The 27,309-nt window shown below is 62.3% G+C and overlaps 1 protein-coding gene across 1 annotated transcript; it reads left to right on the top strand.

Moving 5' to 3' along the window:
- The first annotated feature begins 344 nt into the window (after positions 1-344).
- Positions 345-27,309, top strand: ADAM33 (ADAM metallopeptidase domain 33). The gene is made up of 24 exons (XM_041467324.1): positions 345-481; positions 2,803-2,885; positions 9,218-9,294; positions 12,139-12,214; positions 12,643-12,719; positions 13,242-13,267; positions 13,454-13,590; positions 13,680-13,751; positions 14,428-14,594; positions 14,697-14,781; positions 15,371-15,513; positions 17,138-17,176; positions 17,525-17,741; positions 18,315-18,510; positions 19,070-19,178; positions 19,682-19,886; positions 20,778-20,855; positions 21,916-22,024; positions 22,327-22,477; positions 23,292-23,382; positions 24,389-24,637; positions 25,002-25,165; positions 25,776-25,793; positions 26,206-27,309. Exons 1-24 carry the CDS (start codon positions 364-366, stop codon positions 26,255-26,257), a joined length of 2,739 nt encoding a protein of 912 aa, XP_041323258.1. The 5' UTR covers positions 345-363; the 3' UTR covers positions 26,258-27,309.

Genomic DNA, 27,309 nt, shown 5'->3' with positions numbered 1-27,309 from the left:
ATGGATGGATGGATGGAGGATGGATGATGAATGAAGGCTGATGGATGATGGATGGATGGATGGAGGGATGGCTGATGTCTGATGTCTGATGAATGAAGGCTGATGGATGATGGATGGAGCCGCGGCAGGCGGGGGAAGCCTGGGAGCCGCTGAGCCGCGGGTCTGGTTCTCATTAAGCGGCCGGGCCGGGCCAAGAAACACAGCAATAAATAAGGGCGAACAAAGCCGCCCCCTCCCCGCCGCCCCCCGGCCGGGCCGGCCGCGCTCGGGGCTCCGCGGCGGGGGAGGGACCCGACGGCATAAAGAGGAGGAGGTCGGGCCGGAGGCGCCGAGTCGGGGCGGTGACAGCCCGGGAGCGGCGGCATGGCCGGGCCGGGCCCCCCCGGGCCCCGCCGGGGCTCGGCCAAGGCCTGGGGGCTGCACCTCGCCCTCCTGGGGGTCCTGCTGGGGCTCCCCCCGCGGGGCCGGGCGGGGCCGGCAGGTAAGGGGGGCTGGGGGCGCGGGTGGGATAGGGGTGGGGCCGCTCTCGCCCCGGAGCTCGGGCCCGGCCCAGAGCCCCCGTGCCGTGCCAGCTGCCGGCCGTGGCTCTCGGGCGGGAGCTCGGGGTTTGTGCTGTCCTGCGGGTCTTGCCGTGAAACGTGGCTCGTTCCGTCGCTGAGGAAATAGAGACTTTCCCAGGGGCTCCCATCACTTTTTAAATGGGAGCCGGAGGAGGAGAGGGGCTGCCAGTTTCCCTCCGGCCGCCTGTAGTCTCTTCCTCATCCCTATTTCCTTCCCCAGCCATTCCAAGAAGTCAGGGCTGATGTTCCTCTACCCAGAGCACATTTTTTGTTATTACATTTTTCACTTCCGACCTCTGCCGGGTTCTCGGCTGTTGCTGAGAGAAGTTTTCCAGCAGCTCCAAGAGCGCCGTGCAGCTGGGAGAGGAGCAGGGAGGGCGGTGGGGCCAAAGCTCAGTTTGGATAAAGAGAAGGGAAAGCTGCCTGCTCCAGAGGGATCCGGGCTCTGCGGGGCTCCTTCGGGGCTCCCCCAGCCCCGCAGCTCGGGGTGCCAACAGCCCAAAGGCCAGAGCAGCGCCGTTCCCCACAACGCTCCCAAAAAGGGCTGGCAATGAGTGTTTTCCAGGAAATCCAGAGAAGGGGGGTGTGGGAAACCCTTTCTGTACTACATTTGGGTTTATTTGAGTTAGATTTTGGAGGCCCCGTCTCGTGCTCTGAGTCTCTCAGATTCCCAGCAAAAGCTACAAACAAAACAGTGGGAAATTTAAAATATCGTAACTTAAATCTCATCTCTTGAATCTCCCAGCTGAGGGATTTCTGGGACCGGAGCCCAGCCCAGCAGAGCCGCCCCTCGTGTCCCATCCTCTCCCCAGCCGGCGTGGGAGAGAGCTGGGGCCGGGGCAGGAGCAGCTCCCTGCCCTCCTCCCTGTGGGAATTAGAAATAGAGGCATTTATTCCTTTGCTCTGAAATGGGAGGGCACCAAACCCTGCCGGGGCTGCTTCCCCGGCGCGGCTGAGCCCGTGCCTCAGTTTCCCCAGGGAAAATGAGCTGGTGTGAGGCTGGGGTGGAGGGCCTGGCTCCTGCTTTGGGAGGAGGTGAGGAGAAGGAAGCTGGGACGGTGCCACCCCTTATCTGCAGTTATTCCTGGAATCTGATTCCAAGCTATATTTAATGGAGCTGATTAAATACCTCGGGCATAGCGCTGGGCACTCCCGGGGGACAAAGGTGCTGGGCGGGGTGACCTGATCCCATCGAGCTCCAGCAGCAATTCCCAGCCCAAAACTCCACCTTTGTTTTTCTTTTGTCTTTCCAATAACTTCATCTTCCCTCGAGCCAAAGCCCTGGATCTCTGCACGAGGAACCAAAACAAGCTATAAAATCAGAGAGCCCTAAGCCCTGTTATTCCACTCTCTGAGTAAATAACTTTGCTGGGGAAGATAATTCCATCCAGGCTCCCCCTGACAACATTTGGCTTGGCAAGGTGGCCCAACCCTTGACATTTTTGTTCAGGCTCGTCCCCTCTCTGCAGCAGCTTCAGATTTTAATTTTTTGTTCTGTTGTCATCCAGGCTTAAGTCATCAGTGGCTGCTCCCTGTGCTGCAGTCAAATCCAGCCACATTGTTTAGGAAAAAAATAATCTTAGAAAGTCAGTCTGCCTTGGATGGAGCCAAGGAATGGCTTGTGCTGCCTGCCCGGGGGGGCTGGGATAGCTCAGACAAACCCTGACGAGCCACAGCCCTCCCAGCTCCTCTGCTCCTGCTGCAGCCCAGCCCTGCCTGCAAAGAGCCTGGCTGGATTTGGGGCGGTGGAACCACACTTCCCACTAACCACAGAGCCATGGAGCAGCTGGGGTGGGAAGGGACCTCAAAGCCCCTCCAGTGCCACCCCTGCCATGGCAGGGACACCTCCCACTGTCCCAGGCTGCTCCAGCCCCAGTGTCCAGCCTGGCCTTGGGCACTGCCAGGGATCCAGGGGCAGCCACATCTCCCACATGCCAGCTGCTTCTCCAGGGTGGAGATTGAGGGGGTTTGGGCCCCTGTTCTGGGGCCTGGGTGGGAGCAATGCTCCTGGGAGCCTTGCAGGATCAAGGCTGAGCCAGCAGTGAGGTGGGGAGGGGGTGACACTGGCTTGGGGCTGGTGTCACCCCCTGAAACACCCAGCCTTGGGGCTGGCTTGGGGCTGGTGTCACCCCCTGAAACACCCGGAGGAGCTCTGGGCGCTGGTGCTCAGCTCTGTCCCTGTGCAGGAGCTGCAGCTCCCAGGCTCCCACAGGCTCTGCTCAGCAGCTCTTCTCTTCCCCAGGGCCACTGTCCCACGGAGAGCGGGTCACCCCCCACTGGCTCCTGGGGGGCCGTGCCCGCAGAGCCGTCAGCCTGCAGGAGCAGGTAAGGGCAGCCCCCAAACCCTCCTTCCTCCTTCCTCCTCTGCCCAGAGCCCTCCTGCTGGGACACGAGGGAGGCCTTGAGCTGCAGGTCCATGGGCAGGGTGTGGATATCAGGATCCATGGGCAGGTTGAGAATTTCAGGATCCATGAGCAGGCTGTGGAATTCAGGATCCATGAGCAGGCTGGGGAGTGTCAGGATCCATCACCACCCTCAGGTGATGGACAGGGAAAGCAGAGGCTGCAGCAGTGAGTTAATTAAACAAGGTGTTGATGAGTGCTGGGCAGGAGGAGGATGGCCAGGAGCCGCAGGCTGAGTGGAAGGGAGCTGGAGCACTCGGAGGGAGGAGCTGGAGCGGATCTGTCAGCTCCAGGTTTGGCTGGGATAGCAGGAGCAGCCAAGGGAAAGTGCTCCAGATTTGGGAGCAGTGCCCTGCAGGGAGCAGAGGCTGTCTCCTCCCAGGGCTGTCCCCCCCTCCCTGCCACCCCTGCTGTCCCCACATCCCTGGTTGAGGTGCCTGTGGCCACCCTGGCCGGGGCTCGGCCCCTTGCCCTGGGCGCAGCAGCCGGGAGGGGCTGGGGGCTCCTTGTGCAGCTCCAGCCCCCCCAGCTCTGATCCAGACGGCTCCGAGGGGCTGCTCTGCTTGGGAGCGCAGCTGAGAAGACTCTGCTGGGAGACATCTCACCTGAGAGGGTCCGAGCGAGCCCTCCTGGCGCCGGGAGATGCCAAAGGGAGCGGGCTGGGCTCGGGAGAGGGTTTGTGCTGCCCTGGCTCTCCAGGGGAGCCTGCGCTGCCTGCTCCTGCCCGAGCTGCAGGAGCCGTGTGGGTGCTGTGCTCGGCCTGGAGCAATGTCCCCGGCCTGGAGCAATGTCCCCGGCCTGGAGGAATGTCCCCGGCCTGGAGAAATGTCCCCGGCCTGGAGGAATGTCCCCGGCCTGGAGCAATGTCCCCTCCCCGGCGGGCAGCCCCGGCTCTGTCTATATTTAAGCTGGAGCCACTTGAGACGGGGATCGCGTGGCAGCGCAGGTTTATTTCTGCTCCTGCCAACACCCCGGTGGTGCCGGGGGTACAAATCGCAGCCGGGGGGGTTCGGGGGGTTCGGGGGATTGGGAGCTCGGGGCTGGGCAGGTCCCGCGTGTTTCCTGCATCTGCTGCGCCTGCAGCCCCAGCCGGGCTGAACAAGGAGCCGCCTGTTCCCGGCCAGGGGAGGGATGGGGGCGGCCAGGCAGGGACGGGACAGAGCCCTGCACTGGCCCTTTTTGCCCCGGTGCTGCCGACGCTCATAATTTTAGGACCAATTTAGTCTGTTCCGTCCCCACCCCGTCTCCTGCTGCCCTCCAGCAGAGATCCTGGCAATAACCGCGTCTGTGCGGATGCCAGCCGTGCTAGGAGGCAGCATCCCAGCCCGGTGACCCCCGAATCCTCCATCCCCGCCCGGGGGCTGCTCCTCGTGCAGCGCTGGGATGCTCCGGGTGTCCCTGGCATCCCAGCCCTGTGCAGGGCCAGCCCTTGGCACCGAGGGAGCTTCCTTCCTCCTGCCTCTCCTCACTCCTCGGAGGTGTGTCCCTGTCCTGGGCTGGCCAGGACTGAGCTGGAGCACTCCGTGCTGTCGGGGGGGACTCCGGCCCCTCCCGGGGGTCTCTGAGCACCGCGGGGAGGTCCCGACCCCGCCCTGGAGCGGGAGGGGAGGCTCAGGCTGCCCGCGGTGGTTGGGATGTGCTGCAGGTGCTGAGGGCACTTCCCTTCCCTGCTCCCTGCAGGGAAGCCCTTTTCCCCTTCTCCCCCTTTTTTCCCTTTTCCCCGTTTCCCCCTTTCCATGTGCGAGGTGTGGCTGCACTGAGCCAACCCTGCCAGTTCTGTTCTGAACCAGCCCAAAGCCTGCCCGGGCTGGCTGCCCTGCTTCCTGGCTCCCAGGGATATTCCCGACTCCCAGGGGTGTTCCCGACTCCCAGGGATGTTCTGACTCCCAGCAATGTTCTGACTCCCAGGGATGTTCCCAGCTCCCAGGGATGTTCCTGACTCCCAGGGATGCTCTTCCAGAGAGTAGCGGGTGTGAGAGGCTCATCCCTGGGTCCTGCTGGCTTTGGCCAAGTGAAGCAATCCCCAGCTGTGTTCCTCAGGCCTTGGCACCCAAGTGAAGCAATCCCCAGCTGTGTTCCTCAAGCCTTGGCACCCAAGTGAAGCAATCCCCAGCTGTGTCCCCCAAGCCTCAGTGCTGGCACCCGGCTGCCTGGGGAGGCCCTGGGCAGCCCAGCTGCTCCAGCAGCTGCAGATCCCATCAGCAAATCCTCCATGGAGCATCTCTGGTAACCTCCATCCCTGTCACATCCGGGCTCTGGGAGCTTCCTTAGGAGCTCAGGGCCTGGGGGAGCTGCCTGAGCAGCTGGCCGGGCTGGGAGCTGAGCTCTGGGACTTGGCTTGGGAGATTTCCCAGGGAACTTGGTGCTCCCTGAGCCTGCTCCTGGAGCAGGAGCTTCCCAGCAGGGATGGAGGCAGCCTGGATGAGGAGGATGGCTGGGATGGGAGCTGTGGGGAAATGGGGAAGAGCAGCTCAACCCTCTCAGCCCTCTGCAAAGAGCGCTGGGGTTTTCCTGATCAATGGAGTGAAAAATAAAACCAGACTTGAGCTGGGCCTGGAGGGCCCCTGGGCCAGCCACGGGCTGGGGCCTGGCCAGGGCAGAGTCATCCCAGCTGCAATTCCATAATTCCAGCCCCTGTGGGACAGGCTGTGCTGGAATGGCCTGGAGAGGGGCCACCACCTGCACATCCAGCCAGGGCTGAGAGGAAATGCTTCCTGCAGCCTTGGCAGGGGCTGGGCACTGTTCATGGGGGCTGGAGAAAGGAGATCGGGGAGCAGGAGGAGCCCGGGATGATGCTGGGACCCAGGAGGATGCTGGAGCACGGGTCACGGTGGAGCCCAGGATGACAGTGGAACTGGGGATGTGCTGGAGCCCAGGATGATGGTGCTGGAGTTGGAATGTGCTGGAGCCCAGGACAGCACTGGAGCCTCAAATGATGCTGGAGCTTGGAATGTGCTGGAGCCTGGGGTGATGCTGGAGTGTGGGATTATATTGGAGCCTGGGATGATGCTGGAGCCCAGGATACTGGAGCCTGGGATGATACTGAAGTTTGGGATGTTGCTGGAGCTTGGAATGTGCTGGAGCCCAGGACAGTGCTGGAGTCTGGGGTGATGTTGGAGCACAGGATTATGCTGGAGTTTGGGATGATGCTGGAGCCTGAGACAATGGCAGAGCCCAGGATGATGCTGGAGCCTGGGATGGTATTGGAACCTGGGATGATGCTGGAGTTGGGAACGTCCTGGAACCGGGGATGATGCTGGAGTTGGGAATGTTCTGGAATCCAGGGTGATGCTAGACCTTGGGATGATGTTGGAGCTCTGGAGGATGCTGGGCCTTGGAATGATGCTGGAGCCAGGGACAATATTGGAACCTGGGATGATGTTGGGAATGTTCTGGAATCCAGGATGATGCTGGAGCTGGGATGATGTTGGAACCTGGAAGATGCTGGAGCCAGGAGGAAGCTGGAGCCAGGAGGAATCTGGCCCTGGATCATTTCCATGTGCAGGGTCCTGGCAGGAGCCCCGGGGCCAGCTCCGTGCCGGGCCCGAGGCACAAGGAGCAGGGTTTGATCAGTGCAGTCACCTTGCCTGGCCTCGAGCTCGCTGCTGGACTCCTGCCTGGCACAGAAGCCACACTGCCCACACTCCCCTTTCCCTGTTTTTGCTGTGCTGATCCTCCAGGAGCTGAGCTGGGCCCATCCCAGCTGGAACCAGGATCCATCTGCTGCCCACTGTCCCTCCAGGAGCTCTCAGAGGAAACTGAGGCACGGGGAGGGGACACAGGTGCCACCAGCAGCCGCTTGTTCTCCAGCCCCTGGCAGCCCGGGAGATGGGACAGCCCTGGACACGCACGTGTCCCTTTAAGACGGCAGCTGGGAAAGAACATTCTGCCAGTAACGGCCCTGGAGTCCAGGCAGGGAGTAATTGCTGGGGAATTCTAAACCGGGAAGGAGCCGGCCGGGACTTGGGGGGGAGGAGGAGGAGGAGGAGAGGGCTGCAGGGAGCGGGTGCTGGGGAGATCAGAGACGGGGAGAAAAAAAGGGAGGGCAAGAGGCGGGGGGAAGGAGGGAAACGGCAGGAAAAATGTACAGACCATGTTTGGCCAGAGAGCGATGTTTGTACAAGATCGTGTTCCAAAAATACCGCCCGTTCCCAGCGCCGCCGGAGGAGGGGATGCAGCCCCTGGCCCGCGGCTCCGCGGGGCCCCGCTGCGGTCGGGCCGGGCCGGGGGGACCCGCCGGAGCCGGGGCCTCGCTCCCTCTGCTCTGGGGCTGTTTTCTGCGAGCGCTGTGGCTGCTCGCCTTTTTTGGAGCTGGGCAGAGGAGCCGGAGGCGGAGCGGGCTCAGCCAGCCCGGCTGCAGATCCATCGCTGCATCCCGGCGCCATCCCCGTTCCCGGCGCCATCCCCAGCTCCATCCCCATTTCCAGCTCCATCCCTGCTCTATCCCCATCCCTGTTCCATCCCCATCCCTGGCTCCAGCCCCGCATCCCGGCTCCATCCCCCTTCCCAGCTGCATCCTGGTTCCATCCCCGTTCCCGGCTCCATCCCCATTTCCAGCTCCATCCCCATTTGCAGCTCCATCCCGGCTCCATCCCCATCCCCAGCCCGGCTCCATCCCCATCCCCAGCTCCATCCCCATTTCCAGCTCCATCCCTGCTCTATCCCCATCCCTGTTCCATCCCCATCCCTGGCTCCAGCCCCGCATCCCGGCTCCATCCCCCTTCCCAGCTGCATCCTGGTTCCATCCCCGTTCCCGGCTCCATCCCCATTTCCAGCTCCATCCCCATTTGCAGCTCCATCCTGGCTCCATCCCCATCCCCAGCCCGGCTCCATCCCCATCCCCAGCTCCATCCCCATCCCGGTTCCATCTCTGTTCCCGGCTCCATCCCCATCCCCAGCTCCATCCCCATCCCGGCTCTCCGTTCCCGGCTCCATGCCCGCACCCCGCCTGGCAGGAGCGGCTCCTCGCTGTCCTGTGCAGCTGGAGCCCAGCCCCGCAGCTCCCCGCAGCCGCAGCATCCCACGGGCAGCCTGAGCAGCTTCCTGGGCTGGCCCGGGCCGGCCCGGGGCTGCCCTTGGGGTGGATGTGCAGGAGCCCTGGGAGCACAAACCCCAGAGCCCGGGGCAGTGCTGGCACCCCGCGGCCCCACAGCCCAAATGCTCTGTCCCGGGCCCAGGGTGAGCTCAGGTTCCCTGGGGCTGCCGGCCGGGGCTCCCCTGCTCTGCCCCATACCCAGGGCATCGGCGGCTGGGCTGCAGGAGCAGCAGCACAGCCAATTCCACGGGAATTAGGGAAGCAGGATTTAACCTCTGCTTCATCCCAGGCCGTGAATCACCCAGCTCTGCCCCCTCCCTGCTGCGTTCCTTGTGTTCCGGCTGCAGAGATCTGATGCCAGGAGCAGCCAGAGCCGGGGCCTTGCGGGACGGCTCCTTGCTCTGTCCCCTTTCCCTGCAGAGCCGGGAAAAGCTCGCCAGGCCCGTGGCCATGGCCAGGTGATGGGGTCCCGAGGCCATCCCGAGGGCGGGCAGCCCGCCGGGCTCCCTGTGTGGGGACGGACTGAGGGGGACTCAGAGCTCAGGGACAGCCCCGGCCATGGGCAGCGGGCAGGGCCACGCTTTCAGTGTCCCCAGCGCTGGGGACAGGTGTGGGACACAGGGAAGGGCTGTAGCCCATCCTGTCACGCGCAGCTGGGCCGTGCTGGGCTGGCTCCAAAGCCGGATTCCCGTCTCACACCCTCCGGAGAGAGGGAATGAGTAAAACCGCCGGCATCCTGGGGAAGCTGAGTCAGTGTTTCCTTTCTCTGCCCGCGATTCCCAGGTATTTTTAACGGCCCTCATCCGGTGCCCGGGGCATTGGGGCGATTAACATCCCCCCCAGGCTGCACTGGGTACCGACCCTGCCAGGGCTGAGGCTCCTTGCCCTGGTCAGCCCTGCAGCGGGGCAGAGCCGTGCTGGGACGGAGCACACAGAGACCCTGCTCAGGGTGCTCCTGGAGCTGCTCCCCATCCCGGGGCCATCCTGTTCTCCCCTGCTGCCTTGCCCTGGGTCAGCTGCCAGCAGAGCTGGGATCTGCTGCCTCCTCCCTGACTGTCCTGTGAATCTCTGTTATCCCTGCTGGCCGGGAATTCAGGGAGGTCGCCTTGCCCGAGCCAGGGTGGAGCAGAGCCGGGGAGGAGGGGCTGGGATGCAGCTGGAGCAGAGGAAGGCTCTGGGCATAGGGATCTTTGCTGAGCCCATCCCTCCCTTCCTTGCAGGTGCCGGCCCCTGCCCGGGCAGAGGTGGCTGTGACGGCCGAGGGCAAAGAGCTCGTGCTGGTGCTGGAGAGGAACCAGTGAGTGTGGGGCTGGGACTGGGGAGGGGACACGGGCATCCCTGCCAGGGCCACCAGACAGCCCAGCGTGGCTCCATCTGGGCTGAAATGCTCCTTTTGCCACCTTGGTCACCCCCTTCTGGGCTCCTTCTCTGGTTCACTTTGGATGCAGGTGGCAGCAGCCCCTGACCCCTGTCCCCTGTGCCACTCACGGAAGCTTGCCCTGGGACAAGGACAGAACTTTGTCCATCTGCCCTGCCCTCCTTGTCCCTCTGCCTGAGACCTCGTGGCATTTTACAGACCCCCAGAATCCCAGAGTGGTTTGGGTTGGAAGGGACCTCGAAGATCCAGTGCCACCTCTGCCATGGGCAGGGGACACCAGGGACACCTGCCACAGCCCAGGCTGCTCCAGGCCCTGTTCAGCCCGGCCCTGGACACTGCCAGGGCTGGGGCAGCCCCAGTTCTCTGTCCCTTGGTGGGTTTGTGTCCCGTGGTGAGCAGGGCAGGGCTGACCCCTCCACTGCTGCCTCTCCCCAGCAGCCGTGGGGGCTGGCCCTGGCAGAGTCCCCTTCCTGCTGCTGTTGGGGCACAAACCCAGCCCCCACGGTGTCCCCAGGGCCCCCAGTGACAGCAGGCGAGCTTCTGGTGTGCAAGAAGGGGAACTGGGGGGTCCCTCTGCACATCTGAGGGCTGTGGGCAATGGGCTTGGCGGTGGGGGTGGAAAGCTGATGGGCAGAGCTTGGCCCTGTGTCTGCTGGTGCTCCAGGCCACCGTGGAGTGTCCTGGCTGCCCCTCGCTGTGCCACTGCCGTGCTGGACAGGGGCAGGAGGGAGGGGGCTCCCCTGGGGGGTCTGGCAGGGCAGGAGGGAGAGCTCTGGGTGAGCTGGGGACGGTGGCACAAAGGGGACCTGAGCACCCAGAGCAGTGCACAGCACCCAAGGCACCCAAGACTGGCTGTGGGGACACAGTGTGGGGACACAGCGTGGGGACATCCAAACTGCCCTGGGGGTACACACAGCGTGGGGACACAGCGTGGGGACACAGCCTGGGGACACAGCGTGGGGACATCCAAACTGCTGCCTCAGCCCTGTGCGCCCTGGGCCAGTGAGGCCGGGCTGTCCCAGACCTTTCTCTGCCCTGGGAGATCTGCTCGCTCTCCAGGACCATCCTGGGCTGTTTTCCTCACCCTGCTTGGTGGAGCAGGCTCCTCCTGCCCTCCCTGCCTGGAGGGGACATCCCGTGCTGTGGGGCCAGCCTGGGGTGTGACATTCTCGGCCATCCCAGTCCCGTTCCCTGGCTGTGGCAGGAGGATTTGCCTTTCCTGTGTCCTCAGCCCACCTGTCCCTGTCCCCAGCCTGTCCCCATGTCCCCACGCTGGCCAGGCCCTTCCTTGGCAGCCACCACGTGTCCCTGGCAGACTGAGCTGTGTCTCCTGTCTGGGCTGTGGCTGCAGTCCCTGGTGCCAGGCTCCCACTGACGGGCTGGGAAGCCACAGCCGTGCCCACAGTGACATTTCTGGGGCCACGCTGGCTGCAGAGAGGGACAGGCAGGAGGGCTATTCTGGGAGCACTGCTGCTTTCTTCTCTCTGCAGAATGTAACCTTGGGGACAGGGCCAAACCCCAAAACTGAGTCTAAACTGAGAGCAGGGGAAAACCTGGCCCTCTTTGTCCTTCTCTGGGTGGCCGAGCCCCTGCAGGGGTGCTGCCCTTCCATGGGGACCTGCCACCCCAGGGGTCACCTGCCACCCCAGGGGTCACCTGCCATCCCCATAGGGACCTGCCACCCCAGGGGACTGCAGGCTTCCAGCAGATACCCATCATCCTGGGATCTGGGCAAGGTCACACAGATCTGGGCAATGCAGGAAAACCCGTCTTCTTTTTCTTCTTTTTTCTTTTTCTTTTTCTTTTTCTTTTTCGTCTTCCTCTTCCTCTTCATCGTCTTTGTCTTCTCCTTCTCCTTCTCCTTCTCCTTCTCCTTCTCCTTCTCCTTCTCCTTCTCTCTCCTGTCACCCCTGGGGTCACTCCAGCCTGTCCCCCCAGCTCCCCACCCCACGTGCTCTCCAGCTGTGAGCTCAGCTCTGGCTCTTCCCTGCAGCTGGAAGGGGTGGGATGGGATAATGGGATGGGATGGGATGGGATGGGATGGGATGGGATAGGATGTGTCATGCCTGGACCAGCCCCGGGAGGAGGTGGCCATAGCTGGGGGAAACTGAGGCTGGGGGTAAAGGCAGGGGTCCAGCTTCCTAAAAGCAGCCTGAGCTTTCTCACAATAATCTCAATATTTTTGGGGTCCCCGTGCCCCATTTGGGCAGGGTGTTGGTGGGCAGCCAGGCTGCCCCCTCCCAGAGCAGCACCCCAGGGCAGTTTGGGCTCCCCAGTTTGGGCAGCCCCGTCCTTGCTGAGGCACAGAGAGGGACGCTGGACTGTCCCTGCTGCCATCCCTGTCCCTGCTGGCCATGGGCAGCCTCTGGTTGGGGTCAGGCCCGGCTCAGGGGGCTCGGGGGATGTGTGGATGGCTCTGGGGGCTCGGGGGATGTGTGGATGGCCCAGCCCAGCTCAGGGGGCTCAGGGGATGTGTGGATGTCCCGGCCGGGCCCGGGCTCAGGGGTTCGGTGCGTTGCTGTGCCGGGAGCCCCGGAGCAGCTGCCAGCTCCCGTCCCCGCTCTGTCCCCGCTCTGTCCCCGCAGGCTGCTGGCTCCGGGCTACACGGAGACGCACTACAGCGAGCAGGGCCAGCCCGAGCTCGGGGGATGTGTGGATGTCCCGGCCGGGCCCGGGCTCAGGGGTTCGGTGCGTTGCTGTGCCGGGAGCCCCGGAGCAGCTGCCAGCTCCCGTCCCCGCTCTGTCCCCGCTCTGTCCCCGCAGGCTGCTGGCTCCGGGCTACACGGAGACGCACTACAGCGAGCAGGGCCAGCCCGTGACGGTGACCCCCAACCACACGGTGGGTGCGGGGGCGCGGGGCGCTCCCCTCTGTGCTCCGGGGGTTTCGGACGGAGCCGCTCCGGTGCGGGCGGGGGCGATTCCCGGCGGGAATGCGGCAGCGCTCGGCTGCTGCGGCTCTTGGCCCCGGGACAGCACCTCGGGACATAAACACAGCAGCAGCAGCCCTGCCCGTGGCCCCACCGGCTCCTGTCACCCTTCCAGCGCCGCGCCGGCCGCCGGGCTGTGTCCCGGGCTGACCCCGCTCCCGATCCCGATCCCGGTGCGGGGGACACCGCTCGCCTGGCTGGAAAACGGAGAAGGGAAATGGAAATGGGGAGATGGAAAAGGGGAGACGGAGAAGGGGAGAGGGAAAAGGGATGCTTTTCTGGCACATTCCGCGGGGCTGCTGCTGCCGGCCCGCTGAGGACGGTCCCGCTCTCTCTGCAGGAGCACTGCCACTACCACGGCCACGTCCGCGGCCACCGCGGCTCCTGGGTCGTGCTCAGCACCTGCTCGGGAATACGGTATGGGGAACAGGGAATGGGGAATGGGGAACGGGGAATGGGGAATGGGGAACGGGGAATGGGGAGAATGGGGAATGGGGAACGGGGAATGGGGAACGGGGAAATACGGTATGGGGAACCGGGGGAAGGAATCCTCACAGGGGAATCCTCATGGGGGAATCCTCACGGGTAAATCCACTCGGGTAAATCCTCATGGGTAAATCCACTCAGGTAAATCCTCACAGGTAAATCCTCAGGGGGGAATGAATCCTCACGGGGGAATGAATCCTCATGGGGGAATCCTCACGGGGGAATCCTCAGGGGGGAATGAATCCTCATGGGTGAGTGAATCCTCATGGGGCAATCCTCATGGGTAAATCCACTCGGGTAGATCCTCACAGGTAAATTCTCATGGGTAAATCCACTCGGGTAGATCCTCACAGGTAAATCCTCATGGGTAGATCCACACAGGATCTGTTTGGGGACAGGCAGAGGGCTGGAAGGAGCTCCTGGCACTGCTGACAGCTCCCATGTCCCCAGCAGCTGGGCAGGCTGTGCAGGCAGGTGGGGTGAGAGGGTCTGTGTGGGTGGCTTGTGTGGCTTGAATTTGGGCAGGGAACCTCAGAGGATGCTTGGGTCGGGTCTCGGTGCTACATCCTACCATGTGGGATATGATGTGAGGTTGTTTGGAGCCACCCAAACATTCTCTGTCACCCTGTGCCTCAGTTTCCCTTCTCAGCTGCCCTGCTGAGCAGCTCTGTGGTGTCTGGAGGGTGCCCAGAGCCAAGGGCTGCCCCCCCTTGCTGAGCCCTGTGTCTGCCTGCAGGCCAGGAGGGATGCCTGGAGGACCATGAAGTACATGGAGCTCTTCATCGTTGCTGATCACACCCTGGTGAGTGCTGGGGGGCAGAAAACCAGGGTCCCTCTCTGACTCTGCCCTGGATTGACCCCGCGACCCTTCCCCATCCTGTCTCTCTCCAGTACAGGAACCAGAACCTCAACCTGGGCCACACCAAGCAGCGCATCGTGGAGATCGCGAACTACGTGGACAAGGTGAGGGACTGCCAGACCCTGCGTGCCCTCAGGGACTGTCCCCGTGTCACCACCAGGGCAAGGAATCATAGAATTATGGAATTGTTGAGGTTGGAAAAGATCTTAAAGTCCTTCAAGTCAAATCATTCCCCAGCACTGCCAAGGCCACCACTGACCATGTAGAATTACGGAATTGTTGAGGTTGGAAAAGATCTTAAAGTCCTTCAAGTCAAATCATTCCCCAGCACTGCCAAGGCCACCACTGACCATGTCCCCAAGTGCCGCATGCACATGGCTTTAAATCCCTTCAGGGATGGGGACCCCATCCCACTCCTGGGCAGCTGTGCCAGGCCTTGGCCACCCACCAAGGAGTTCAGGAGTTCCCTGAGCACATGGTGGGAAGGGCTTTGTCACCCGTGGGCTGAGCTCAGCAGGGAAGCGTTCGCTGGCCCCTGCCTGGGATCATTTTTGGCAAAGAAGGGACACACTGAGGTGTTGTCACTGAATGTCATTGTGCCACCCTGACTGGCTCCTGTGCCCCCACGTGCCTGTGGAGCCCATGCTGCAGGTGGGTTTGGGGCAGGTGAGTTCTGGAGTCACACAGCCACAGGGAAACAGCCAGCGGTGAGGCCACACCAGGGAGGGAGGGTGCCAGGGAATTCCAGTCCCCATGCCCTCCAGCTGTGCCCTCCTGCAGTTCTACAGGCTGCTGAACATCAAGGTGGCCCTGATTGGGCTGGAGGTGTGGACGGAGCGGGACCAGTGCTCGGTGAGCAGCGACGCCAACGCCACGCTCTGGGCCTTCCTGCAGTGGAAGAAGTCGCTGAGGGCGCGCAAGAAGCACGACAACGCCCAGCTGCTGACGTGGGTCCCTGGGCTGGGGACACCGGGAGGGGGCTCCCAGCCGGGGCTGGGCACTCCTGACCCCCCGGCGCTGAGCTGGCCCCTGTTCTCCTGGCCGGGCAGAGGGAAGACCTTCGGGGGCACCACCATCGGGATGGCCCCGCTGGAGGGGATGTGCAGCGCCGATAACTCCGGAGGGGTCAGCGTGGTAAGGGGGGCTGCGGGTCCCTGTGCCCCCCGGCCTGGGGGAGTTCTCCCTGCGGTTGGAGGAGCAGTCCCTGGGGTGCAGCCTGAGGGTGAGGGACGATGCTGTAGCTCCTGACCCCCGCAGGTGCTGGCCAGGTGCACAGGGGGTGAGAAGGGGCTGCTGAAGGTCTCCCACCCCCAGCTCCCAGCTGGCAGCAGCGCTGGGATCTCCTGTGCTGCTCCTGCCTCTCGGCCCTGCCTGTCCCTGCTTCTGCTCTCTGGATTTCTGGGACCATCCCTGCCCAGATAATTCTGCTCCTCCTGGTGTGGCCCTGGCCATGATGGGGTGGCCACGGTGGCCTTGGTGACCTTTGATCCCTGGGCAGGGTGGTGGGGGCACCCAGCTTTCTGGGTTTTAAGCAGCTGGCTCCAGCCAAGAGCTTCCCACCAGTCCCACAGGGGAATATCAGGAGACCAAACCCCACTGCTGCCACCAACCTTCCTCCAACCCCTCCTCCGGCGGGACCCAGCTGCATGCCGGGGCTGTGTGCTCCCTCCACGAGCCCTGTCCCTCGCTGGTGGCTGTGGTGACACGTCCCCTCCCTGGGCAGGACCACGCGGAGCAGCCCATCGGAGCCGCCGCCACCATGGCCCACGAGATCGGCCACAACTTCGGCATGGTGCACGACGCCCAGGGCTGCTGCGTGGAGGCCACCCCGGAGCAGGGCGGCTGCGTCATGGCAGCAGCCACGGGGTGAGTGCTGGCACGTGTCCCCCGTGCCCTGGACGTGTCCCCAGAGCCCAGCGGGCTGTGGTGCTGTGTGCGGGCAGGGGATGGTGTCACCTCTGCTCTGGGGACAGGATGGAGAGCTGGGAATGTTCCCCTGGAGAAGGGAAAAATCCAGGGAATGCTCAGAGTGCCTGAAGGGGCTCCAGGAGAGCTGCAGAGGGACTGGGGACAAGGCCTGCAGGGACAGCACACAGGGAATGGCTCCCACTGGCAAAGGGCAGATCGGGCTGGGATCTTGGCAAGGAATTCCTGGCTGGGAGGGTGGGCAGGGGCTGGGCTGGAATTCCCAGAGCAGCTGTGGCTGCCCTGGATCCCTGGCAGTGTCCCAGGCCAGGCTGGACACTGGGGCTTGGATCCCCCTGGGACAGTGGGAGGTGTCCCTGCCATGGCAGGGTGGCTCTGGGTGGGTTGCATAATCCATGTGCTTGGTGCCAGTTCCCTTTCCAGTCCTTCTCCCTCTGGGTTTTCCACCTCCTGAGGATGTCTCATCCCAGATATCCCTGCCCTGGGGAACAGCAGCTGTTTATTCCCTGTTGTTTGAACACACCTGCTCTTCCAGTTAGGAAGGAACAGTGGGACCCCACTTGTGGTTTCAGGGCTGCCAGACCCTGGCGTTGATCCCACAGGATTTAACCTCTGCCTGGGCGGATTGTGGTGGGGAAAAGCACATTTCTGGCTGTGTTCAGCCTGTGCCACAGCCATGTATATGAATATATATATGAATACATGTAGGGTACATGGGTTTGCTCAGCCTCCATGACCTGCAGGCTCTTACAGGTTTCCCTCCAGCTCAAGAGATTTCAAAATCACTTTTAAAACGTCTTTTCTGAGTCATCTTGAAAATCAGATGTCCTCATATGAAAATATTTTTCAGCTTTAAGAGGAAATGAAACTAAGAAGAAGGAAATGCTTCCTTCTTCTTCATAAACCACTGAAACTCCCACAAACTGTGAAATTAGAGAAGACTCTTGCTCAGAGGTTCTGTAGAAAATGGGTGTTGCTCCTGTCCCTCAGTTCCTTACAGATTGTAGGCTCTGACTGTTTTATATTTTGCTCTCTCTGGGTTCTGTTTGGTGTTTCTTTTCCGTATTTCTTTCATTTTGAGCAGTCTCACCCATGTGAGCCGTGGGGTTGTCAGTGGCCCAGGTGGGGTTTGCTGCTGTGGTTCAGTGGGGCAGGGAGGGTTTGCTTTGGGCTCAGTGGGGACAGAGGCCCTGCAGGTGTGGGGACTGCCCCGGGGGTGGCTCGGGGTGTCTGCGGTGTCGGGGGGCAGAGGTGACATCTGCAGCAGTGCTGGGTGGGCACGGCGGGCTGGGCTCCCCCCTGGGGGTGCCGGGGGGGGGTTGATGTCCCCGGGTGATGGACAGAGGCTCTGCCCGCCCCCATCCCATTCCTGAGCATTTGGGGCTCAGAATTGTCCCCAGGCTGTTGGCCTGGCTGTGCCAGCTGGGCTGGGAGATGTTCCTGGCTCACTGAACAGCGGGGAATCTGCTCTGGGGGGGTTTGTGCCAGTTTGTCCCTGTCCTAACTTCCCAGTTCTCACTGGTTTCCCACCTTGTCCCGGCCCTGCTCCGCTCTGCCCGCACAGGCACCCCTTCCCTCGCGTGTTCAGCTCCTGCAGCAGGAGGTGTGACCCTCCTGGGACCTGGAGGGACAGGGGATCCACCTGGGAGGTGGAGGGACAGGGGATCCACCTGGGATGTGGAGGGACAGAGTGTGACCCTCCTGGGAGGTGGAGGGACACAGTGACCCTCCTGGGAGGTGGAGGGACACAGTGACCCTCCTGGGATGTGGAGGGACAGGGGTCCTCCTGCAGCCCACCTCAGCTGCGGGAATTCCTGCACAGGGCATTTCCAAGGGAAGGGTTTGCTGTCACCACAGGGACTCCATCCCAAGGGTTTTCCCCAGCCCCACCTTCCTGAATCCATCTGTCCCAGTCCTGACTTCCTCCTTGACTTTCCCCTTGAGTGCCCAGTCCTTCCCCCTGCGCTCTGTGCCTCAGTTTCCCCCCTTGCAGGATGAGAAGGGCGATGCTGGGATGGGTGGGGAGGGGCTGGGGAAGGGATGGGACCACTGCCCATGGAGCTGTCCTCTCCACGCAGGAATGCACCAACCCCTGCTGCAACGCCCACAACTGCACGCTCAAGGAGGGGGCCCAGTGTGCCCACGGCGACTGCTGCCACAGCTGCAAGGTGAGACCCCAGCTGCCCACCCCGTGCCCACCCCCTGCCCATGGGATCAGGTGCAGACCCAGCCCTGCAGGGTTCAGGTGGAACCTTGTGTCTGCAGGAGAATCATGGAATGGGCTGGGCTGGAAGGAACCTCAGAGCCCATCCAGCCCCACCCTGCCATGGCAGGGACACCTCCCACTGTCCCAGGTGCTCCAGCCCCAGTGTCCAACCTGGCCTTGGGCACTGCCAGGGATCCAGGGCAGCCACAGCTGCTCTGGGCACCCTGTGCCAGGGCCTCACACCCTCCCAGACAGGAATTCCTGCCCAAGATCCCTTCCATCCCTGCCCTTTGGTAGTGGAAGCCATTCCCTGTGTCCTGTCCCTCCAGGCCCTTTTCCCAACTCCCTCTCCAGGAGAATTCCCTCTGGCAGCTGTGTGGCTGAGGTCCAGCTGAGGAATGTGTCCCTCACATTCCTCAGTACCCTGACAGCCCCCAAGAGCCTCACAGGGCACCTGTCAGGCATTACAGCTTCCAGCTGTGCCAGGAGGCACCGTCAGTGCCCCGGTGCCAGCCTGTGCCCGTGTCCCCCGCAGCTGAAGGTGGCCGGGACGCTGTGCCGGGAAGCAGCGGGCTCCTGCGACCTGCCCGAGTACTGCACGGGAGCCTCCCCGTACTGCCCGGCCAACGTGTACCTGCTGGACGGCTCCTCCTGCGCCCGCGGCCAGGCCTACTGCAGCACCGGCATGTGCATGACCCACCAGCAGCAGTGCGTGCAGCTCTGGGGGCCAGGTCAGTCCTACTGCAGCACCGGCATGTGCATGACCCACCAGCAGCAGTGTGTGCAGCTCTGGGGGCCAGGTCAGTTCCTGCCCTCACTGCAGCAGCCCGGGGGTCCCGGGACCCTGCCCATGGGGCTGGGAGTGCTGCGTGGATGCTCTGGCACAGGCACAGCCAGACCAACAGCCAGGGGAGAATTCTGAACGCCAAATCCTCAGGAATGGGATGGGGGGCAGGCAGAGCAGCTGTGGCTGCCCCTGGATCCCTGGCAGTGCCCAAGGCCAGGTTGGACACTGGGGCTTGGAGCTGCCTGGGACAGTGGGAGGTGTCCCTGCCATGGCAGGGGTGGCACTGCATGGGCTTTAAGGTCTCTTCCAACCAAAACCATTCTCTGAACAAAATCCTCCACAAGACTCCAGAAAATAGGGAATTTCATCCCTCCTGTCCCTGGCCTGGCACCCAGAGCAGCAGCTCTTGGAGAGCTTTGCCCGTGTGTTCTCCCTGAGCATCACGTGCTGCCGCCGGGGTTCCTGCCCGCTGCCCGCAGCCCCAGAGCTCTCCCTGTGTGCAGGAGCGTGGCCGGCGCCCGACGCCTGTTTCCAGGACGTGAACATGGCAGGGAACACCTACGGCAACTGCGGCAAGGACAGCCAGGGCCGCTATGTCAAGTGTGACAAGAGGTGGGCGCAGCGCTGGCACCGGGTGTCCCCTCCCGCCCCCACAGCTGCCCCTGCCACCCCTGCCACGCCACTGGGAGGGCCCTACCTCAGCCCTGCCTCCGGGCATCAGCCCTGCTCTGTACCCCAGGAAGCCACCAGGCGCTCCTGGGCTCTGTCCCCATGGCTGCTGGGAGCTGGGGCTTGGAGATCTCGAGGTGTTTTCCAGCCTAAGGGATCCTGTGTCCCACCCCAAGCAGCCCCCAGCCCAGCGTGCTGGGAGATCAAAGCCAGTGCCAGATTTAGGGAGTGTGTGCTCTCCGCTGATCCCAGTGACCCCAGGGGTGTTAGAGCCTCCCCTCCCCCTGGCTCTTTCCCTCCATCATTTCTGTGCTGTCCAGGATTTATCCTGCTGAGCCTCTCCAGCATAAACCCAGAGGCAATGACCCCCAGGTGTGGGACGGCGGGGCTGGGGGGTGAGGGGGCCGAGCCCCCGTCCCAGCTGCCCCCGGCCGTGCCCGCTGCAGGGATGCCATGTGTGGGAAGATCCAGTGCCAGAGCTCTGCCAAGAAGCCGCAGGGCACCAACACGGTGTCCATCGACACCACCATCCGCTTCAAGGGCCGCGAGGTCAAGTGCCGGGGCACCTTCGTCTACAGCGCCAAGGACGACCAGGAGGACCTGTCCGACCCCGGGCTGGTCCTGACGGGCACCAAGTGCGGGGATGGCATGGTGAGTGCCCCTTCCTGCCGCGGGCCTGCCGGGGGGCACCTTCCCCGGGCTCTGACCCAGCTCCGGGCTGCGCCGGCTCTGCCCTGCCTCCCAGCCGGGCCCCGGCAGCGGCTCCTCCGCACCTGCAGGCCTTGTCTCGGGGACACCTCAACTGCTGCCACCAGGTGCTTGCAGGCCACCAGGTTCTTCTCACCCGGGGCATTTGTGGGCATCACCAGATACTCAGTCATGTTTAGGCCAACAAATCGTTCTCTGTGCCCTCCAAGTTTCTTCACCAAATCAGTTCAGAGTGGAGCACTCCAGCGGGAATTGCCCCAGGATTTCACGGATGAGGCTTCCTCCTATGAAGAGATTGTTTCCCAGAGGAAACAGGAAATCTCTGCCAGGAATCAACGTGACAAATCCAGTGCTAACTGGGCATTGGTCTCTGCAGCCCCTGCATCTCCAAGGACTTTGGAGGGGGCCAGCTGAGCTGAGAGAGGGCAGAGGCTGCTGGAGGACAGGGAAGGAGGGATGTGTTCCAGAGAGAGCTGGCTGTGGAGACACAGCCTTCCCTGTTTGGCATTTTAACAGTGAAATTTTCTTTGGGAAGGCCAAAGCGGTGACATTTTCATGAGGAAATATTTGAAATCCAGCATTGTTTATTTTGGCCAGTGCCTGGGCTTTAGGGCCAAATGGGAAATGGTTTCTCCAGGAGCTGGCAGGTGGGCTGTGTGTGGAGGGGGTGGGAGTGGTGGTGCTGGGCTCTGGAGAGGGGCTGGGAGCGGAATCCCGCGGCTGGAACCTCGCGATTTCACCACCCTGCATTTTCCAGCAGTCAATCCTTTGCAGAGCCCCCAGCTGTCCCTCTCCGGGCCCCTCTGTGACCCCAGCCCCTCGTGTCCCTCCCAGGTGTGCAAGGACCGGCGCTGCCAGAACGCGTCCCTGTTTGAGCTGGAGAAGTGCGTGTCCCGCTGCCACGGCCACGGGGTGAGCCACTGCTGGCACCCGCAGGGACCCCTGCCACCAGGGACAGGGCTTGGGGCCAGCCAGACGCCTCCCACAGGCATGGGCCCTGTGAGCCAGTGGGTTTCTGCCTCTCAGACCTGTCCCAGGTGGGGCTGGGCCGGGACCTTTGCTCACCTGGCTCCAAGTGAGAGGAAGAAGAGGGTTGGTGGTGTAAGCACCATCTGCAAAACGTGGGCCAGGGCCTGATTTCAGCTGGAGAGTGTTTGGAGCTCAGAGCAGGTGCCTGGTCCCCCTGAGAGCAAAACAAGAGTTGGAAGGAGAACTGGGACAGCAGAAAGGCAGGGAAGTGGTCCAGGGAGTGGGAGGAGATGTGGTTCTCCAAAGCTGAAAGGTTACAGAGGTTTGAGCTCTGTGGAGTGCAGGGCTTTGTCAGATGAGGCAACAGAAACTGCTGTGGAAACTCCTGATGGGTTATGGAAGGGACGTGACAGATAAAACATCTGATTTACCCTTTTGTGACTGGTAAAACATCCACACCTACCCTTTTGTTCTGCCCAGCATGCTTGAGGCTCTCAGAGCTGGAGTTGGTGAGCCTGGAGATGAGAAGGTTCTGGGGAGACCTTCTGGCACCTTCCAGCACTAAATGGGGCTTATAAAGAAGAGGAAGGGTGACTTTTTGCATGGGCAGATAGTGACAGGAGCAGGGGGTATGGCTTCAAACTGAAAGAAGAGATGTAGATGGGATATTGTGCAGGAATTGTTCCCTGGCAGGGTGTGAGGCCCTGGCACAGGTGCCCAGAGCAGCTGGGGCTGCCCCTGCATCCCTGGCAGTGCCCAAGGCCAGGTTGGACACTGGGGCTGGAGCACCTGGGACAGGGGAAGGTGTCCCTGCCATGGCAGGGGTGGCACTGGGTGGGATTTGGGGTCCCTTCCCACCCAAACCATTTCGGGATTCTGCGATGTCCACGGGGGAGCATTGTCAGGGGTGAAGCTTCTTCAACCCAGACTTGTGTCACCATCTGTTCATTCCTGCCCTGTGGACCACCCCTGCCACACATCCCAACCTCTCCTCTGTCCCCAGGTCTGCAACAGCAACAAGAACTGTCACTGTGACCCGGGCTGGGCGCCCCCGTTCTGCGAGAAGCCGGGGCTGGGTGGCAGCGTGGACAGTGGCCCCGTGCAGAGCCACAGTGAGTCACAGCTCGTCCCCAGGGCCCCGAGGTGCTCCTGGGCTGCAGCGGTGCCAGGGGAGGGGGCGTGCTTCCAGAGGGGCTGCGTGGGGCCTGTCCAGGCAGTGTGTCCCAGCTCTGGCTGGTCGGTGGCCACCCACTGCCATCAGAGGCCACTGAGGGCCCGTTCCCTTCCTGGAGCAGCAGGGGTGTCTCCAGCTCGGCTGACAGAGTGGGCAGATGGGGTCACCACGCCCATGGAGCGAGGCCAGAGGCTGGTGGCTGTCCCGGCCCCTCACTCGTCCCTGTGCTTCCCCTGCCAGACCACGAGTCCATCCTGATCGCCCTGGTGGTCATCTTCCTGTTCCTGCTGCCCGCCCTGGCGCTGAGCATCTACTACTGGTACCGCCAGGAGAACTCCCTGCTCGCCAGGTGGATCAAGGACACCAGGCACAGGGGCCACCAGGCCTGCAGGTGTGTGGGGCACCCCTGCCCTTCTCTCCCGGGCACCCAGTGCAGTCTGGCCCTTGTTTCACCCAGCCTGGCAGCGGCTGGGGGAGCTGGTGGTGCACAGCCCCTGCTCCGGTGGGGACTGCTCTGGAGTCTGGACAGACTGTCCTGGGAGGCTCTCAGCAATTCCCTGAGCCCAGGACATGGATGGTCCTCTGGACAGGACAATGCCAGGGAGGGGTGGAGATGGCCTGGTATCCAGGAGAATTCTCATTCCTTGCAGGCTGCCCATCACAGACCATCCCTGTCACACACTGACCATCCCTGTCACACAATCACACACTGACCATCCCTGTCACACACACTGACCATCCCTGTCACACACACTGACCGTCCCTGTCACACATTGACCATCCCTGTCACACATTGACCATCCCTGTCACACACAGTGACCATCCCTGTCACACACTGACTATCCCCGTCACACACACTGACCATCCCTGTCACACACACTGACCGTCCCTGTCACACACTGACCGTCCCTGCTGCCCATCACACACTGACTATCCCCGTCACACACACTGCCCATCCCTGCTGCCCATCACACACTGCCCATCCCTTCTCCATACACTGCACATCCCTGCTCCATACACTGACCGTCCCTGTCACACACTGACCTTTCCTGCTGCCCATCACACACTGACCATCCATGTTCCCCAGCAGCAAGGGCTGGCTGTTAATGAGGTGTTAATTAAGACAGGCACTGATGGGCAGCATTTTAGAGGCAGCCGTTGCTCCCCTGATTGCTTTATTTTGCCATGTCCCTAATTCCCAGCAGGAAGAAGTCCACGGGTCGGAAGTCGAGCAGTGCCCATCCCAAAGGTGCTTTCACCCTGAGGAACATTTCAGCCTCCAGCCACCCCCCTGAGGTAAGTGATAACTCACTAGAGTCAGGGATAACTCACCAGGGTCAGGGATAACTCATTAAAGACAGGGATAACTCACTAGGGTCAGGGATAACTCAGCTGCCAGGTTTCATTCCCTGCTGGGATGTGGATATCACATCTGCTCCCAGGAACTGGGCAAGCCCTGGTGCCCTGTGCTGGTCCTGCCCCGTGTCTGCACTGAGCCATGGCCAGGTGTGCCCATGGCCAGGTGTGCCCATCCCTCCTAAAACTGTTTGTTGAGCTCAAACTCCCCTGGTGATCACTGGGAAATCCCCTGATTTCCACTGGGAAATCTCCCATGTGGAAAAAGGATAGATGGGAGTGAGGAATGATCACAGCCTGTGTTGGGGGGGGTGTGGGTGTGGTATTTTCTCATGTTAATGAGGCCAAAACTCAAACAAAGTTGGTCTTTGGCTTTGTAGTTTGATTTATGGTGTCCTGTTCTTCCTTCTCGGGTCATTGCTCTTGGCTCCTGCAGGTTTGGTTATCCCTTCATTTGGTTATTCCCTCCTTTTCCAGTCCTTTTATTTATCCTGTACCACACTTCAGTGACTTTTAACTTTGAACCTGCACTGGTGCTTTTTGAGCAACAGCGCCGAATTTAGGAAGAATTCAGGTTTTTTGGATGTCTCCCACCTGCTGGAAATCTGGTGTGGATTCAGCAGAGCTGACCCTGCTCTGGGTCTGCAGCACCTTTCTCATCCCCATGCTCCCATGGGGTTAGTGAGGAGCAAACACAGAACCACAGAAGCAGGAAGGCTGGAAATGCCCTCTAATGTTCCTACCTGAGACCATCAAACCCAGCCCCCAACGCTGTGTCTCACCACGGCACACGTCAGCTTTTGGGTGGGCTGCTGAGGGTGGTGGTCCCAGAAAGTGCTCCTGCAGCTCCCCGAGCCCAGGCCTCGAGGGGACGTCTGCTGTTCAGCAGCAGGAGGAGGTGACCCCAGGATGCTCCCCCGCTGCCTCTGTCCCTCTCTCCTCGCAGCAGGGCCCACGGACCGCGTTCCTCCCCAAGGCCGGCGCTGCCCAGCCCGGCTCTCAGCCCGTCAACGTCGTCCACCCGCTTCGCCCGGCTCCCCATTCCATCTCCCCCCGCCCCAGAGACCCCAAACCCGCCAGGCCCCCTCCCCCGGCCACCAAGTCACCCCTGGTCCCCACCAAAGCCGGCGCCTCCCAGGCCAAGCTCCCACCTCCGAAGAAACCTCTTCCCTGCAGCCCCGTGAGGAGCCCCCAGGTGAGCTCTGCTGCCTCGGTCCCCCCGACCCAGGGAAGCCCCCTGGCTCCTGGCTGGGGTCGGGCTGGGCTCTCCGAGGAGCTGTCTCAGCCCCCTGAGGGCCGGACCTGTGCTGACAATGCAGAGAGCCCATCAGATCTGAGGGTGCTTTAGGGTTTTTGGGTGTTCTGTGCTTTGAAGCCTCTCAGCTCTGCAGGGGGAGGGAGGTTTGTAAGGAAGCCCATCACACCTGAGGGTGCTTTAGGGTTTTTTGGGTGTTCTGTGCTTTGAAGCCTCTCAGCTCTGCAGGGGAGGGAGGTTTGTAGGGGCTCCCTGGATGTTCCTCTAAGGATTTTGTCTCTGCCCGTGCCCTTTGTGATGCCAGGTGGTCCCAAAGCACCAAGCCCCGCGCCGGCCGCTGCCGGGGAGTCCCCTCCTGGCCAAGGAGCTGCCCCCTGCACACGGACAGACCCTGCTGGTCATGGTCCCTCCTTCCAACTTCAAGGTGTCGGGGACGAGTGGCTCGAGCCACCCCACGAGGCCGTTAAAGTGAGTGGGGAGGAGCTGGGTGTCCCCACAGCTGGGGTCTGGCTGCTGGGGACACTGGGGGTCCCGTGGGAGGGACATCCCAAAGGTGGGGGCACTGGGGGTCCCGTGGGAGGGACATCCCAAAGGTGGGGGCACTGGGGGTCCCGTGGGAGGGACATCCCAAAGGTGGGGGCACTGGGGGTCCCGTGGGAGGGACATCCCAAAGGGGGGGGCACTGGGGGTCCCTTGGCAGGGACATCCCAAAGGTGGGGTGGGGACACTGGGGGTCCCGTGGGAGGGACATCCCAAAGGGGGGGGCACTGGGGGTCCCTTGGCAGGGACATCCCAAAGGTGGGGTGGGGGCACTGGGGGTCCCGTGGGAGGGACATCCCAAAGCGGGGGTGGGGGCACTGGGGGTCCCGTGGCAGGGACATCCCAAAGGGCTCAGCCACGGCTCCACCTGGAGTGGCCAAGACTGGCAGAGAGTGACCAAGGCTGGGTGGTGGAGGGTGCCAGGATAAGGGAGATGCCACCCCTTGGGAGTGCCCTCCCAGCCCAGAGCTGTGGGGCTGCTGGGGGATGAGGGAGTGAAGGGATGGACGCTGATGCTCTCTCATCTTTCCTCCTGCAGACCGATGCCACCTCAAAGGTGAGTGGAGGGCATTTACAGACCCCTGTGGTGGGGTGGCTTTGGGTCAGCACTGGGCTGGGAAATGGGGATCAATCCACCTTCCCAGGGGCTCCTGGATGAGCAGGACACGGTCCCTCTGGGCACTGCAACAGGGCACTGTGTCCCAGGGAATGGAGGACGTGGGTTTTGTTTGGAGTTGGGAGATGAAGGCCAAGTCCTTGACAGTGCCACTCCTGCTCCCAGCTCTCGTGCACTGCTGAATGCTCTGGGTGTGGGGCAGGGGGCCTCAAGGGATCCACTCCTGACAGCCACACTCAGGGGCCGTGTCCATGGAGGAATTCCTGAGCTGGGGAAGGTGGTGGTGGAGCTGGTGGGTGTCTGGTGCCTGCACTCAGACCAGTTGTGTCCTTTCTCTTTCCTCTTGCTCCAGGCCAGTCCCAGCCATCAAAGTCCAATCCACCTCCTTCTCCTCAAAGAAGTGACAGTCCCAGGACACCTGGCCCACCCTTCCTGAGCTGGCTCTCCTGATTTGCACTGCTGTGGCCACAGGGCTCTCCCGTTCCTGTTGTAGTAACCCTTTTGATACCAGAGGACTATTTTTGTAAGACAGAATTTGTATTCAGCACACAAACTGTAGCGGTGGGGTGGGGAGGGGACGTTGGCACCACGGCTGGACCAGGGGTTGGTTGGAGGTGGGCTTCCCATGATGGAGATCCCACCACGGCTCTTGGCACTGCTTCCTGGCCCATTTCCCTCCCAGCTTCAGTTCTTTGGACATTGCACACGGGCTGGGATGGGCTGACTGGGGGAAGTGAACATCCCCACCGATGGAAGATGCTGGTGACAGCGTGATGTCCTTGCAGCTACCTCCTCCTCCTCCTCCTTCTCCTCCAGGCCTGCGAGCCCCAGCCGCTGCCAGCGCAGCTCCACGCCGGGCATCGTCTCGGGGAGACGTTTGCCACGACAGAAACCTGGTGCCCAGGCTGGACTGGGCCACGCAGTGCTGGGACATTTCCATGAAGGATCCAAGTTCTCAGGCTCCTCCTGACCTCCTGCCCCATTGCACAAGGAAAAGCGGTGACAATCCTGTGGTCACCTGGAAGGAGAAACTGTCTGGGAATGTTTGAATGCCCCAAGTGCCGGTGGCAGCTGCTTCCCAGGGTGCTTTTGAGGGCTCGGGAGCCCTCACTACGTTGCCTGTTCCCTGCTCCTGGGCCAAGCCCAGCAGAGGCTCCGGGAGCCGCTCACACTCCAAGGGGAAGGAGCCACAAGCCGGGAACAAGAGCAGGAAAACCGCCCGTGCCATTGGCTTGTCCCAAGCCTTGGCCAAGCCACTGCATTTCTCTGTGCCTCAGTCCCCCACCGGGGGTGTTTCCTACCTCCCAGGGCTGTTGTGAGGTTTGACAAAGGGATTCCTGGAATCCCCAACCCTCCATCCAAGGTGCTGTTGACCTGCACAGTTTGTGCCACTTTCCTGTGACTTGACCTGCGGCTCGATCAGGGTCTGAGACGACAACAGAGACTTTGAAAAGTC

This window comes from Pyrgilauda ruficollis, unplaced genomic scaffold (assembly GCF_017590135.1).
Source record: "Pyrgilauda ruficollis isolate IOZ18807 unplaced genomic scaffold, ASM1759013v1 scaffold206, whole genome shotgun sequence".
NCBI classification, from domain to species: Eukaryota; Metazoa; Chordata; class Aves; order Passeriformes; family Passeridae; genus Pyrgilauda; species Pyrgilauda ruficollis.
The sequence above is the reverse complement of the archived record's forward strand: the minus strand, read 5'-3'. Positions and strand labels throughout refer to the sequence as shown.